The sequence below is a fragment of the Aphidius gifuensis genome, linkage group LG6 (assembly GCF_014905175.1).
Source record: "Aphidius gifuensis isolate YNYX2018 linkage group LG6, ASM1490517v1, whole genome shotgun sequence".
NCBI lineage: Eukaryota > Metazoa > Arthropoda > Insecta > Hymenoptera > Braconidae > Aphidius > Aphidius gifuensis.
In genome coordinates, this window is record NC_057793.1 from 10821700 (window position 1) to 10837742 (window position 16043).

Sequence of the window (16043 nt, forward strand, 5' to 3'; positions counted from 1 at the left end):
ATAAAAAAAGTTATTTTAAATACATAAATAGTAAAGATAATATTTTTCTTGTTATATAAAATATTGTATATATATATAAAAAAATAATAAATAATAAGATTCAATCATTTGTTCATCATCACTACTATTTATGTGTTAGTTATTTATCATTGATGGTATAGCAGAATTTGTTTCTTTTTCCTTTTATTCAAAGCGTACATATATAGTATCACTGAGAAAAAAAAACCTCAAAAATTGTTGTGAGAGCACAACAAACTAGAGGCGAAATCCTATCCTGTCGCTTTTTGTTGTGCTGCAACGAAAATTGTTCTACCGTTAAACAAAATTTGTTGTGCTACAACAAATTTTATTGTATCGTTGAACAAATTTTATTTAGCTGCACAACAATTTTTACCATCCAATAATATTTGTTGTGTTGCTTAATAATATTTGTTCGGCTGCTCAATAAATATTGTCCAGTTTCAAGGCAAATATTACCGTGCTGCACAACAATTTGATTTTCGGGTGTTACCGGTAAGACTCGGTCTTGTTCGTGTGCTTCGGTATATCTACATGTAGGGTTACCATATCTCGAAAAAGCCAAATCAGGACATTTTCCTCCCACTCCAAAATTTTACTCCCTCCACCTATAAATTTATGTTTCAAGTAGATAATCATAACAATTCATTTATTTTGATTATATGTTATTTATTCATTTGTTTTCTTTTAACTATTCAATAATTATTCATTAAAATTACACAAACGATAGAAAAATTTTTTACAGTAGTTAATTTCTTTGTCTAAATTAATTCATCAAAAATTAATTGGTAAGCGAAATCCTTTCGTTAGGCTTTTTTGTTATAGCTTTTAAGTTGTTAAATTAATAATTATTTAAACAAACTGAAAGCTATGAGAAAAATGGCTTAGGAAGGAAGTTGCTTACCAATTAATTTTTGAAGAATTAATTTGGCTAAAGAAAATAAGTAGCGAGCTACATCCTTTTCTTAGCAACTTGACAATATAGCTTTTTATTTATTCAAACAAATTGAAAGCTATAGGAAAAATGGCTAAGAAATAGATGTTGCTTACCAATTAATTGTCAATAGCCCTTTATCTATTTAAACAACCCTGGTGGAAAAAATCTCTCCCGATTCTCTCCGGATTTCGACGTAATTGAGACTTCCAGAGATATTTACAGAGTAATCTCCAGACTATTTTCATAATATCTCCGGATTTTTTCCGGAATTTTCGCTTAAAAAAAACCAACAAAAAAAAAATAGAAAAATCAATAAAAGAACCAGAAATAAGAGTTTACATACGAAATAGAAAATCCGAATAAATTCCTGATTAATATCTCCGGTAGTCTCAATTGTGAATTGCGTAAAAAAAAAAAAAAAATTTAAAAAAAAATTAGGCGCTATTATTTCGATACATGGTATAATAATAATATAATAAATAATAAAAACTGCAGCGCCTAATTTTTTTTAAAATTTTTTTTTATCCAGCAAATTATTCAACTTTATACTTCAAAATTTTGACATTCTTTTGGATATTTTACGTCTTTTGATTATTAAAGGTATGATGAATAGACAGGTATTTAAAAGTTGAGGCTTTTTGGCGACATTAATTTTAAATTTATGTTTTGTTTTTATTACTTTTTTTTGTAAATAAAAATAATTTATTACCCGGTTATCGAATGTTCCAGCAAATTGAACAACTGCTCTGTGTAGATTTTGTACATCAGCTTCAACATGTGTTTCTTCAGTTTTATCAATTATTTTTTTACATTTACATGATATGTATTAATAAATAATCTGATTCTGCCAGCCAAATATTCAGCTTTCAACAGTCTGCCAGATTCTGTGAGCCACATATTTGATTTCCAACAGTCTGCCAGTTCAATTTATAAATATTGTTTTTTTTTTTTTCAATAAATTGATTTTTTTGAATTAATATATACAACTGATTCGAAGATATCAGTCGTCATCGAATTATTAGTCTGTTATAATTCATTCTTTAATAGCTCATTTATCATTATTTTACGTTAGTTGTTATTGAACGATTCTCACATGTGCTCTCGTCAGAGTTAATTTACATATATAGGAACTGAGATTATAATACTTATAAAAATTTAAAAAACATATTCAAGTTTAAAAAAAAATGCAACCAATGTAGTCTAGTACACGACTGACTAGACTGACTACAATCTCGACTACAACGAATAACTTTTTTTTGTTATAATTAAATTTATAGATTGAATATAACAGTTCTTCTTGAAGAGAAACACATGAGCTTATTTGTATTGACAATATAGCAGAATTCGTACTTTAATAATAATTCAAACAGACATATATATATGTATATATTGTTAACTCTAAATTTAAATTTGCAATACTTTGTTATTATTATTGAGGTACATTCTGATTTTATTAATATATTAGCATTTGTCAGAAAAACTATGACTGTCAACCCTTTGTCAACCATTTACTTTTAAGGTGACAATCAAAACAATTATTGTAATACAAATTAGAACAAATCTAATGAGAATTGCTTCTAATGAGAATTTTATAAAAATTTTCCCAGACATTCGAAAAAAAAAAAAATCTGATTGAATCTCGTTTTTTTAGAGAGTTATAATTAATTAGTTGTATAGGTTAGTCATTGATTCTATCAAATTTTATATTTTGTTTATAAAAAAACGCAAAACCTTGCTACAATATTAATTTTCTTAATTGTTATTATTTTATTACGCATTGTTATGTATACATTTTTTTTCGTTTTATATATTGTAACTGATTTTTCCACCGATAAAGTAGAAGCCTCAGTTACTATGGGATCAACGAGGATTTCTCACCATCCTCCTCTCTTACCGCCAGGAGGGAGCCAGCTGGTGTATAACGGCAACCAACGGACCGTGGGGTAGGTTTCGGGAGCAATGGCCGCCGACGGCCATTTCGGTAGCGACTAGTTCAGTAAGAAAATGGTAGAGGGGCGCGGTCCACCATATTAGTTCCAAAACGTCACTCTGGCACCACTACTAAAATGTATATGAATTTTAATATTGGCCGGGAGCGTAATAACCTCACCCCGCGGCGGCGGTTATTACCGTGATCATTAACTTTGGTTTAACTCACTCGCACAACCTGAGTCAATACGAGAACGAGGATATTCGTACCTCACCGGCTTTACCAAATATCCTCCTATTGTCTACTCACTCTAGTGCACCAAGTAGCCGAACATAAAGTCCATCCGCAGCCACGCTGGTCTTACGCCGGACCACTCTATGCATCTGGCTACTCGATTATAGGTTACCCTGACAGTAAGTAACCACACTAGAGCGAGAGAGCGAGTGATATACAACGTCCTACCTATACAGCGTAGCGACATCGTAAATCACCCCCGAGAGCATGCACCACGCATCGGGAGCTTGGTTGGACTCATCAGTGACATCAACTAGTTCCAGCCTAGGACCCAATCGACGTCATCGTCTAAGTCGGCTAACTCCACCAAGGAGTCATGCCAGCTTCACCAATGATATCAACTAGCTCCTCCATAGGAGCATGTCGACATCACCAAGCCACCAGCCAATTCCACCAAGGAGTCGGCTAGCTTCATCAGAAGCCAACCACGGACTGTCACCAGTCCCGGTGCCATCAGCCAGGGGGGCTATTCTCGAATGAATACGAGTCGACTCGTTCACACGGATCGAGGTCCGTGGACGGATCTTGCCTTGAGTAGAGATGTGAGATCCGTTCACGGACCTCGATCCGTGTGAACGAGTCGACTCGTATGAATTCGAGAATAGGTGCGTTCTTTCACTTGCGGGAGCCTGCGGGTATCCCCACCTCTAACGATCCCTCTCTACTTTTTTTTCCCTTTCTTCTTCTGACTTGCGTGAAATTTCGTTATTGCGCTTCCAATTCCACGCAAATCAGAAGAAAAAAGGGAAAAAAAGTAGAGAGGGATCGTTAGAATTCCCGAAGGCTAAAGCTGCCTACCTTAAGCTCCGAGAGCCGGCCGACGACTGGCAGTGAGATGCCAGCGATCACCAGTTTTATGGACTCTCTATCCCCACTCCCGTTTGACCCACTCCATACGACCATCTGTGCGCACACCTCGATGCGACTCTCCGGTGGGAGTGTCGAAGTAGGGGATACGAATCTGTCGTAGCCAGGGTAGGAATCCGGATTATCCACTCGTGGTGGATGTCTACCAAGTCAACACTGACATTCAGGCGAAAATGGATGTCACTACCGAGGCCACTCACAAACCGGTGGTATTAATTAGCGTCTTAGTCGATAAAACCCCTCAGACCAGACCTCTAATTATTTTCGGGAGCGCGAGATCTGCCAAATCTCGTTACAATATATATAATATATATATTATAAGAGAACAAAATAAAACAAATAATATATAGGTATATATAAGTTCAATATTTTAAATGATATATTACACGTTGTTATGACTAAATATATTTTCTTAATTTAAATTATTATTTGTTTCTTTTAAAAATTGATAATAATCAATGGAATAACCAGTAAGAGCAAAAAAGCCAGAATATTCATCATTCGATGATCGATGATGAAATCCTATACCACCAGATGGAGATTTATCAATTGATTCAATTGTTTGAGCATCAAACAATGGTACAGTTGTTTGTCCTGCATCAGATCTATCATAACTCACTTTTAAATGACCCCATTGATTAGTATTTGAATCAACAATTGTTTTCTCATTTGTCGTTGTTGAAACTTTTGTTCCAGTTTCAAGAAATATACTAAATATTAAAAAACAATCGATTATTTATATTATAATTATTATTTTATAAAATTAAATTATATTTTTAATATATTTTAAATAAACTAACGGATGTTCACTATTCGGACGATCCCATTTTTCACTATCTTTTACCAATTGGCCAGTTTGATAATCATATTCCATCGATTGTACTTCAATTTGTATTCTATTTGTATTTTCTTCTTCTTCGATGTTACTCATTCCAAATTTGAGACCTATCAAAATATTTAAATAATCAAAATTAATATTTGACTGTTATTATTAAATTACGAAAAAAAAAAAAACAAATTAAAAATAATCATACCAATAACAACACGTCCATACTCAACTAATATTTCATCAAAATTAAATCCAGTTGAATTTTCTTTCCAAGCAATATAATCCTCGAATTCGTGTAATTTACCTGTATTATTATTCAAACGTGATTCTTTTACATCAATATGTATATCTTCTATTTTTATCCAATGATTTGGTTCATCTTTTGCAATTTTATAGTTTTTATCAATTTTTGCATCACTTACTTGAAGATGAAGTATATTATTTTGTACAATAATTCTTGCACCAACAACAACCCTTTTTTTAAAAAAAATGAATATGGCTGATTAATAGAAAAATTGAAATATTTAAAGAAATAAAGAAAAAAAATACATATATATATATCACCTATTTTCTGTTACATTACTTAAAGATGGTAACAAACTGACTGTATTAACAGCCAATGAATTTGAAGATTCATCATCAATACGTTGATAGAGACCAGACATTTCTGTATATGTTACATCTGTCATTTTATAAAAAATTAAAAAGTCATAATTTAATCCTTTAATTAATATATAAATAATATATTTTACCTCGTTTGTGTTTATCTTTATCAAATGGATCACAGTTACGATAATTTTTCGGCAATTGTTCAAGTATTGATAAAAATTTAGTTGAATATTCTTTAATTCTTTCTTTAGATTGAGCAATACTATCGGTCAATTCTTCTTCAAATCCATTGTCTAAAAAGAAGTTCATTAACACGTTAATTTTATTAAACACATTAATTTTAGTTGATTTACATTACCTGGTTCTATTATTTTGTAAATTGCATTGCCATTTATCTTTTTTGTTATAGCTAATAATTCAAGAGATAAAAAAATAATATAAAAATTGTAAATTGTTTCTTGTGGTGATCCTTGAATGCCACATAATTTTTTTTTATTAACCTACACTTAAAATCGTGATTAAATATAGTTGTTTACATCATATGAACTAATTTTTTTTTAAAATTATAATTTGTGATACTACTAACACTTTTTATTGATTCCGTTATGTTATCCAATAGATCTGATTCCATAATGATTTTATGAATATTTTTTAATTCATCCTCAATTTTTACCTTACGAAAGAGATTGTCAGTGCTATTTTTAGTAAGTGTGACTTGTATTTTTTTTTCATCCATTTCCTTCCGAAATTCCATTAATTCGAAAAAATATATATAATCATCAAGAACATTTTGCATTTTTTTCAGAGTAAATTCCATTTGACTGGTTAGTGATACTTTTTTTATAAACTCCACAAAACTAGACACTTTACGGACACAAGCTTTCTTTACAGAAGTTATCTTTACCACTATATGAAATTTTTTTGACGCTAATCTTCCATAAAGCTTTCTTAACTGTGTCCTTTTTAAGTTTTCTCTTTTAATTAATTTTTTAGCAACAATGTTTATTTCATTATTGTAGACATCAAAAAAATTAATAAATTCATCAGCTCTTTCAATATCATCAGCCAAGGCTTTACTATTTTTATATATGGTTAAAACCATCAAAAAAAGAAATATTATTTTTATCATTACTGACTGTTTTTATTTTATTTTTCGTCTCGTAAAATTGCAAATTTTTTCTTTTATTTATCGCCTTCAATAAAATACTTTCTTGATATTTATACCAAGTAAATATTATTGCAGTATTGATAAAAAAAAAATAATAACATTATAATAACTTGATATCACAATAATTACTTACATGAAGTAATTTTCCTTTCAACGTTGTATTAAAATTTTTTTTCTATTGTCATTACTATTGATAAAAATTTTATTTGCCCTTCATATGTTTTGCATAGAAAAAACAAAACAATTGAGTAATAATATAATTTATATATAAAATATTTGATGCGGTAAAAAATAAAAAAAACAAGTAGAAATTCAATTATATTATTTTTTCAAATAAATTGGTATTTTAAAACTAAATGAAAGCTTCACAATCAGAGATTACACAAGGATTAAAATAATAAAATACAAATTTAATTTTTTAACAGTTACAAAATATATTTCGGTCCCCAACAAATATAATATTCAGAAATATATATATTGTTTATAACTATTTTTTCCTATATTAGTTTTTGGAAATTATTTTTATATTATTTTTCAAAAACTCAAGTACACTTTTTAATATTCTATCTGATTTTTTAAGTTTATCAGATTTTTATACAGCAGTAGCTGTTCAAAAGTCATGATAAAAAAAAACTTACAACAAAGTTTTTAACTTTTCTACATTTTTCATTGTTATAATTATCGCTCTCATAGTGCTGCTTGATCACATGAGTATTTAGCAACTTGTTCAATTGCTTTTCCTACTAGACTTTCATGTTCCTTGAAACTCATAGCTGTTGGAGCAGGGATATCGAGAACAGCAAATAAATTTTCTAGCTGACTGTATTCTAATCCAGCATGCAAAGCACCTATAAAATATAAAAAATATTAACATACAAAAAACCTTAAAATTTATTTTATACTTAATTTTATATATATATAAAATTGGATTGATGATAGTTACCAAGTGCACTTTGTACATTAATATCATATCGAGGACGTTTTGACAATTGACTCGTACGAACATTACTTGTTGGTACTGGATTTAATTTCAGACATGCATTACAACGTATTGATAATATTGATGCCAATCCAATAGTGTGCTCTTTTTCCATAAATTCCAACGATAATTTTTCTTTGCAAAATCCACAAATCATATGGTCCATCATAACCTTGAAATTGACAATGCGATTACCTTGCACAACACTTGACTCTTCTTTTTCATCAGTTTGTCTCTTTATTTTTTTTGAGGCTTTACTCATCCTCACTCTATTATTATAAACTTTTTCGGAAACATATCTTCCTTTCCAAGTATATTTCTTCTTTTTTTCAATGTCTATTTGTTCACTACAATTTTCCATGTTTGGTTTTTTGGCATTAACAATCGTCAATGTCACTAAATAGTAAATACAACAGCACATCTGTCAACGAGCAGGGAGGCACACTGACAAAATAAAAGTTACACTGTTGCCACGGGTTGAGCTCAATATTTAATTGAGTAAATTTTAAAAAATAATTTTTTTTTATCGATATCTAATGAATTTTTATTAAAAAATATTACATATAATCGACGATTAACAAGAAAAATTAAGCATCAATGCGCAATAATTAAATAATAATAATTAAAAGAAAATCGTCATCATTTTTATTTCATTTCATATTTATTTTTATTTAGATACAATAGCCACACAGCTTATTGAAGGCTGATTATGTGGATCCATGTTTATACAGGTTGTTACATTGTAATGCTTAAATTAGTAAATTCAAATAGCTTAAAATTGAAATGTGTATAAGATATGTATAGGCTATGTATAGTTAAGTATCTCCGTTTTATACAAAAGTGACTTATTTTTTCCCTTTTTAATAAACAAAATATAAATGAAAAAAATAAGATGGTTTTTTGATTGAAAATTACAACATCAAATTTACAAACTATCGTAAGCTATAACCAACTAATGTTTTTTATTCAAATTTTTTAATTTACATATTTTGTTCATTGAAATGAGAAAAAATAAATAACTGTTGTTTACAAAAACTGAGAATAATTGAATCAATTATACTTTTTTATAACTTCAAAACATTCAACTCTAAAATCAAGCAATTATTGAATTGATCGCATGATAAAATCTATTTTAGTATTTATTAACGTGTTTAAATAGTATAAATAATTTTATTTATATCTTTATCTTATTTATTTATTAATATTCGAATTGAAGCTCTATAATAATTGTGATATCGTATTTTTATTATGTTATTGAACCGCGTCTAGACTGCTATATAGTGGTGTAAAAATAACGACTTAGTCTTCCGCCAGGGCAAAATGTAGAAAAAAACAAATAAAAAATCAACGAATAAGTGCGTGCAGATAAGGAGATATAATAAGATTTTAAAACCATAATTTATTCATATCAAGATTACAGAAAATCGACGTAGATTATGAATTTACGCCGTTAAATTATTGCTGATTACATGAGATTCATCAAGATTATTGTTGATCAGAGAAAATTACAAGAGAACAAGAGATTGCAATTATTACACAATTTTCTTTAAATCACCTCGGTATATGGTTACAAGAGGTTATTGAAGTTTTTTTTTCGATGTACATTTGATTACACCAGTGGCTTCCCTCTCAGGTTTTAATTAAAAAAATATGGTGTTCTAGTTCAATAATAAGTTAATGTTGAAATGATGAATTCCACAATTTCAACTATTCCAGCAGATCAACCAAATGTATCGTCAAATAATATTGATACGCAATTGATTCATCAAATGTACTCCAAAGTCAGAGTGACTTAACAACTCTTACGGTTGTATCATCTATATTAAAAGTTGATAAATATAATATTGATCTGGAAACTCATCTGACTGTATGCAATGCATATTAGAGCTTGAAAATTATGAAAAAGACTTTACACACAACTCAATTGGCTGATAAAAAAACAACAAGACAATATCACCAGATATCATTCTTACTTGTTCACTAAACTATCATTAGGAAATCATAAACACAGTCTAAACTTGTATAAAACTCAAGAAAAAAAATAATAAAAACTAGAGAAGATGATAATAAATCAAATCATAAATATATGGAATTAGAAAAATTTAGAGTAACTGATTTACAAAAAATGAAAGGAATGAATCAGGAACTGAGATCTTTACAGATTCATAATCATGACTTGAAAAATTATTTGGCTAAAGAAAAAGAAAAGTACCGAATTTTGTTTGATGCAAATACATTGTCTGACAAAAAATTACTATCATCACTATTGGAAAATAAAGACTTTAATAATAAGTTAGCGCAACTTAATGATACACTAAAACAAGTCAGTCAAAATCAAGTACAAATACTTGATAAATATTTAGAGATAAATAATAAATATACAATTACGTGAATGAAAGATTATCGCTTAAGTTGCGTGTGCTTAGTGTATTGGCTTCATATCACTTCATATCAGTTGCCATGACCCTTGTCAGTCAATGCTTGTATATATATGTAAACTCATTTGGGTATTCAGATTTGGGGAATTCCGTGAAATTTATTATGATACTGATAAGAGTTATCTGGGTTATCCCTTTATACTTAATTTATTTTTTTCTAATTTTAGATAACTGTATATAGCTGCTGAGTTTCAGAATTACAATATCCTTGTGTTAATTCATGAAATAAATTTGAAAATTCAAATTTTTGTAAACTATAAATACATCAAGTAGATTATTAATATCCAAATATTTTTATTTTAATCAATAAATTCGATATATTATTATTTTTTTAACAGGCCAGTTGATTTTTTTTTGTTTACGTGGAACAAAAAACAAAATAATGAAAAATATTTGATTGGAATTAAAAGAAAAGTTGACCCTGCATATAGAGTGAGACACAATCAAATAAAGAAAAATTGAATGATAATATGATATATTCCATTTATTGAATTCAACTACTACAAGTAATGAGTTATTAATAATTAACATCAATAAATTAACAATAATTTATTTCTTTAAAAAATTCGTGGATAATGATATTAACTTGTTGTAACACCCAAATAAATAAATTAATAATAAAAACAAAACATATATTTACAATAATTGATGTCCCTGAAAGCCTCAGTTTTAGATGAGCTGTTTTTTTTTTTATCATAACTTTAATAATCAAAAAAAGAAGCGTTATCGTAAAAAAGCCCCTAATTTTTTTTTTTTTTTTTATCCAGCAAATTATTAAACTTTATACTTCAAAATTTTGCTATTTTTTTTATATTTCACTTCTTTTGATTATTAAAGTTATGATAAACAAATTAACAGCTCATCTAAAATTGAGGCTTTTAGGGACATCAATTGCAAATTTATGTTTTGTTTTTATTATTAATTTATTTATTTGGGTGTTACACTTCAACTACAAGTTAATATCATCATCCACGAATTTTTTAAAGAAATAAATTATTGTTTCCTTTTTAAATTAATTTTTTTACTTTTTGATATTTTTATTCGATACCTCTGACGATTGAAATATTCAATCAAGTACTTTTTTAAATCAATAATTTATTTCATTCTTTTTAATTTTATTTATTTATTATTTTTATTTTATGTTGATTATTATTAATTTTAACTTTCACAGAACAATTTTTTTTATAAAATAAATGCATTCTGTGACAGCTAATAGTATATTGTTTTACGAGGGTGTTGGTGTTTTTGGCACGATTATGCGTTGGGCGAGATGCATGTGCGAGACGTTGGTGAGATGGTAAAATTTCGATGTCGCGTTAATGGCTACCCATTAACTTGACATCGAAATTTTACCATCTCACCAACGTCTCGAGCGTGTGTCGAGCGATAATGCATAATCACGCCAGAAACAACAACATTGGCCCGAGTGAAACATACTATTTTTTACTATTAGTACTCGAGTTACGCTAATAAAAAATATGTCGTCGCATTAAAGGATGAAGGGCGTAAGTGCCATTTTTGAAAATTTTTTTTTTATTAAAGGAAAAAGGGCGTAAGTGCAAATTTATTAATTTTTGGGTTTTTCATCGAATTTTAAGGCTTTAAAAAAAAAAAAGGAAAAAGGGCGTACCAACCTTTTATAAAGGATAAAGGGCGTATGTCCAGGGACTTACGCCTTTTTTCCGTTATCAAAATAATTTTTGATAAAAGATGAAGGGCGTATTTCCAATTTTATTTTCAATTTATTCAAAGGCAGTGTACTTAGACTGATCATTTATTTATTGATAATTATGAATAAATAATCAATAATTTATAAAAACACTACCTTTGAATAAATTAAAAATAAAATTGGAAATACGCCCTTCATCTTTTATCAAAAATTATTTTGATAACGGAAAAAAGGCGTAAATCCTTGGACATACGCCCTTCATCTTCTATCAAAAATGATTTTGATAATGGAAAAAAGGCGTAAGTCCCTGGACATACGCCTTTCATCCTTTATAAAAGGTTGTTACGCCCTTTTTCCTTTTTTTTTTTTAAAGCCTTAAAATTAGATGAAAAACCCAAAAATTAATAAATTTGCACTTACGCCCTTCTTCCTTTAAAATTGACGTTTTTGGCACTTACGCCCTTTATCCTTTCATGCGACGATGTGTAGCCTGATCCATTCTGGATGAGAACTTGATCAAAGTAAAAATATTCAATTTATTTTGTTTTTTTAATATTTTTTCCTTGATTCAGTCTTGATCCAGAATGGATCAGGCTATCCCTATTAAGGACGGAGTAAGGCTAGCTGGGTCCAAAATGGATAAAGAAAAAAGTATCAAATTTGCGTCTTTGAATTTTACGAAATGCCTGGTCAGGATAGCATCAGGCTATCTCTATTTTATCCTTAATAGAGTAGCCTGATCCATTCTGGATCAAATCTCGATCAAGAAAAAATTATTGAATTTATTTTTTTTTCAAATAATTTTTTCTTAATCAAGATTTGATCCAGAATGGATCAAGCTATCCCTATTAAGGATAGAGTAAGGCTAGCTGGATCCAAAATGGATAAAGATACAAGTATCGAATTTATTTCTTCAAATTTTACAAATTGCCTGATCAGGACAGCATCAGGCTATCTGTATTTTATCCATAATAGGGATAGCCTGATCCATTCTGGATCAAGACTGGATCAAGAAAGGAATATTGAATTTATTTTTTTTTCAAATAATTTTTTCTTGATCCAGTCTTGTTCCAGAATGGATCAGGCTATCCCTATTAAGGATAAAATAGAGATGGCCTGATGCTATCCTGACCAGGCAATTTGTAGAACCTATGAGGACAAAGAGTTAGTACGAATTATTGAATGCCTCAATGGCCGAGCGTGTCAAGTACTAGCGTTGTAATCCCGTGTCGAAGGCTTCGAACCCCGGTCATACCAATAATTAGTTAGGTAAATTAGCAGTTAGGTCAGTTTGTAATAACAAAGTTTTATCCGTATTCTGTTAAGCGTTCGTTTTCAAATTAAAAAAAAAATAAATTTCAAATTAGTAATTTTTTTTTTTATTTTTGAATAAATCATGCATCCTGATCCAGTTTCGATCCGGAATCTAGATCCATTATGGATCATGTATCTTCACCACAGCTTGATCAGGTATCTTGATCCATTCTGGATCCGAACCTTACGAAAAAGCGTTACATCCTGATCAGGTTCGGATTCAGTAGCTGGATCCATTATGGATCATGTATCTTTACTACAGCCTGATCAGGTATCCTGATCCATTCTGGATCCGAACCTTACGAAAAAGCGTTACATCCTGATCAGGTTCGGATCCAGTATCTGGATCCAGATTGGATTTGAAATCAGGCAAGCCTGATCAGGGCTTGATCCAAACCTGACCTGAATTTCTACTCGGGAAGTTATCACATAAAAAAGACAAATCAACTTTAAATAATTTCAATTTTGATAATCAATCTATTATTATACATCTAACTATATTCATTAGTCATGTTCACAATCATTTTTGTTATTGCAAAATAAGATTAACCTCAGATATGAAAAAAAAATAAAATGTCAAACAAAAATCACTGTTATTTTCAAGTCTGACAACTTTCATTTTTTTTTTTTTTATTTCAATTAATTTATTTTTTAATTAATTTCGAAAATATTGTTTTAATTGTTTAATTATTACTTTTTTTTATAACAAATTTTTAACACTGATAAATCAAAAAAAATTTAGACAATCAGCTGCTGGACTGATTTAATGCGTAGATGTATAAAGATACATACACATACATATACACAAAAACACAAAAATCATACGGCGCATGCTCGATGATAGCTCCACAGTTTAGTGTTTACGCATACAACGATATTTTTTTTTGGAGGGGGTAAGTTTCCCGCATTATTTCGTGTTGAAATAATGCAAGAAATAAAAAAGTTATTTCAACTATGTTCCAAACGAGTTCTTTCCCAACTAAATTCAGTGTCAGAAACTAGTGTTTCTCGAGTACGGATAGTAAAAAATTTATTTATTCTTATTGATATTGATTTGTAGCTTAAGTGAACAAAAATTTTTTCCGAATTTAGGTGCGTGAACCTGGCCTGCATAAGTCCTAGAAAAATTATCTAGATTCTAAAATACTCATTAGAAGCGTCTTAGTTTGTACCATTTTGCACCGCAATTGTTTTCATTTGTACCTCAAAATTAAAGGGTGAAGAAAGGGTTAAGAATCGATTTTTTTTCTAGATGACTCAGGGGAAAAAAAAAATTGCTACAGACGCAGAATAATTTGTACTAATTCGTCCCACTAAACTCGGAATTAGTACCTCAAAATAACAACAAAAAAAAAAAAATTATTTACTCCAAAACGTTAATTAACAATTGAATATCTGCTTTAATTATTAAGGTACACATTCTGCTCTAGCTCACGTTCTACTCTTTAAAATAAAAAATAAATTATTTAAAAATATTGATTTTTGGAGGTACCATGCAATTGTTAATAAAAATGTTTGATTGCATGGTGCCTTTAACAATCAATATTTTTGAATAATTTTTATTTTATTTTAAAGAGCAGAACGTTGGCTGATTAATTGAGACGCTTTTAATCAGTATATTCTAGATAATTTTTCTAGGACTTATGCAGGCCAGGTTCACGCACCTGTACAATTCTACTACATATTTTAATTTAACCGTGAATGAAGAAATAATAACGATATTAATTATACAAGAAATAACAAGAAATAACAAATCTTTTTGCATATAAATAAATCGAAAATTAAAACATGTATATATATACTTATAACATCAAAACAAAAATTGTTAATTTTTATATGCAAAAGTAACTCATTTTTTCCCTTTTTAATAAACAAAATATGTGAAATAAAAATATAAATAAAAAAATCAGGTGGTTATATTTTACGATAGTTTGTAAATTTGATTTTGTGATTTTAAAAGAATAACCTAATTTTTTTTATTTATATTTTTATTTCACATATTTTGTTTATTAAAAAGGGAAAAAATGAGTTACTTTTGCATATAAAAAATAACAATTTTTGTTTTGATGTTATTTCACTACTTTTGTTTACTTTTTAAAGGAACAAATTTATAAAAAATTATTTAAAACAATCAAATACGCGCCGAGCTATCCCGTATGCACAGCTGCTAATACGCATGCGTGTTCTACATGTATGTGTAAGTAGTGGATTCGAGGCGAAGAAGAGATAGAAATTGTGAACGCGAGAAAGAGAAAAATGCAGAATCGGGCAATTTTAACAAAAATATTTATTTTTTAATAAAATCTTGTACCTGGCTTTTACGGGTTATCATATCTATTTAACTATACATCAGAAGAATTTGAGACTAGGCTCGTTGGATAGGGAAATATTGATATTAATAAGGAAAGTAATTTTAGTTTTGATTTATATTTAATAATAAATAAGTTATTGACCAATTAAAAATTCGTGACGTCATACCCATGCAACCTATTTATACTATTACTCGGTAAGTCATCTCGCGCTGGAAAAAACTTACTGGAGACTCTACCGAGTCCCTTGATATGTAGCTAAGGGAGAATAAAAAAAAAAGGACACACACAGAGAAGGATATGTTAACAGTTAACATATCCTGTTTAATGTTAACATATGCCATGTTAAAATGGGTGGTGGCTGATAAGTTTACATCAAAGATATATATATTAACATTAAACATACGTATCTTAAAAGTTAATATGCGTATGTTAACTATTAAGATATCTGTAATTGACACAATTTGAAGGTTAGGCTGATAGTTGAAGACATTTACGTATGTAAATATGAAAATTGAATGTAAAATTAAGAATGAATTTACAAAAAAACTAAATTTAAATAAATTTATGACAACACGAGTACATATTATATTATATTACAATTAGAATAGTATCACAATATAATGTCAAAAAAAAAAGATGACAAGAAGTAGACTGGCGCATCAAAATATTTGGCCGCGTA

General features: G+C 29.0%; 2 protein-coding genes across 2 annotated transcripts; both read right to left on the reverse strand.

The window, feature by feature from the left end:
* Window positions 1-4403: 4403 nt before the first annotated feature.
* On the reverse strand, window positions 4404-4985 carry LOC122859456. The gene is made up of 2 exons (XM_044163058.1): window positions 4847-4985; window positions 4404-4756 (listed from the first exon to the last, which is right to left on the reverse strand). The coding sequence occupies exons 1-2, from the start codon at window positions 4975-4977 to the stop codon at window positions 4459-4461; spliced, it is 429 nt and encodes a 142-aa protein (XP_044018993.1). The 5' UTR covers window positions 4978-4985; the 3' UTR covers window positions 4404-4458.
* Window positions 4986-7177: 2192 nt separating this feature from the next.
* On the reverse strand, window positions 7178-8103 carry LOC122859457. Its single transcript, XM_044163059.1, has 2 exons — window positions 7596-8103; window positions 7178-7500 (listed from the first exon to the last, which is right to left on the reverse strand). The coding sequence occupies exons 1-2, from the start codon at window positions 8050-8052 to the stop codon at window positions 7340-7342; spliced, it is 618 nt and encodes a 205-aa protein (XP_044018994.1). The 5' UTR covers window positions 8053-8103; the 3' UTR covers window positions 7178-7339.
* Between the last annotated feature and the right edge of the window lie 7940 nt (window positions 8104-16043).

What these genes read in the sequence shown, in the direction of transcription:
- LOC122859457 (XM_044163059.1), bottom strand. Translation starts at nt 8,052, where the DNA reads ATGTGCTGTTGTATTTACTATTTAGTGACATTGACGATTGTTAATGCC. An exon ending in TAATGTACAAAGTGCACTTG is followed by an intron (nt 7,501 to 7,595) that starts GTAACTATCATC and finishes TATATTTTATAG; the next exon opens with GTGCTTTGCATGCTGGATTA.
- LOC122859456 (XM_044163058.1), bottom strand. Translation starts at nt 4,977, where the DNA reads ATGAGTAACATCGAAGAAGAAGAAAATACAAATAGAATACAAATTGAA. An exon ending in CGTCCGAATAGTGAACATCC is followed by an intron (nt 4,757 to 4,846) that starts GTTAGTTTATTT and finishes TTTAATATTTAG; the next exon opens with TATATTTCTTGAAACTGGAA.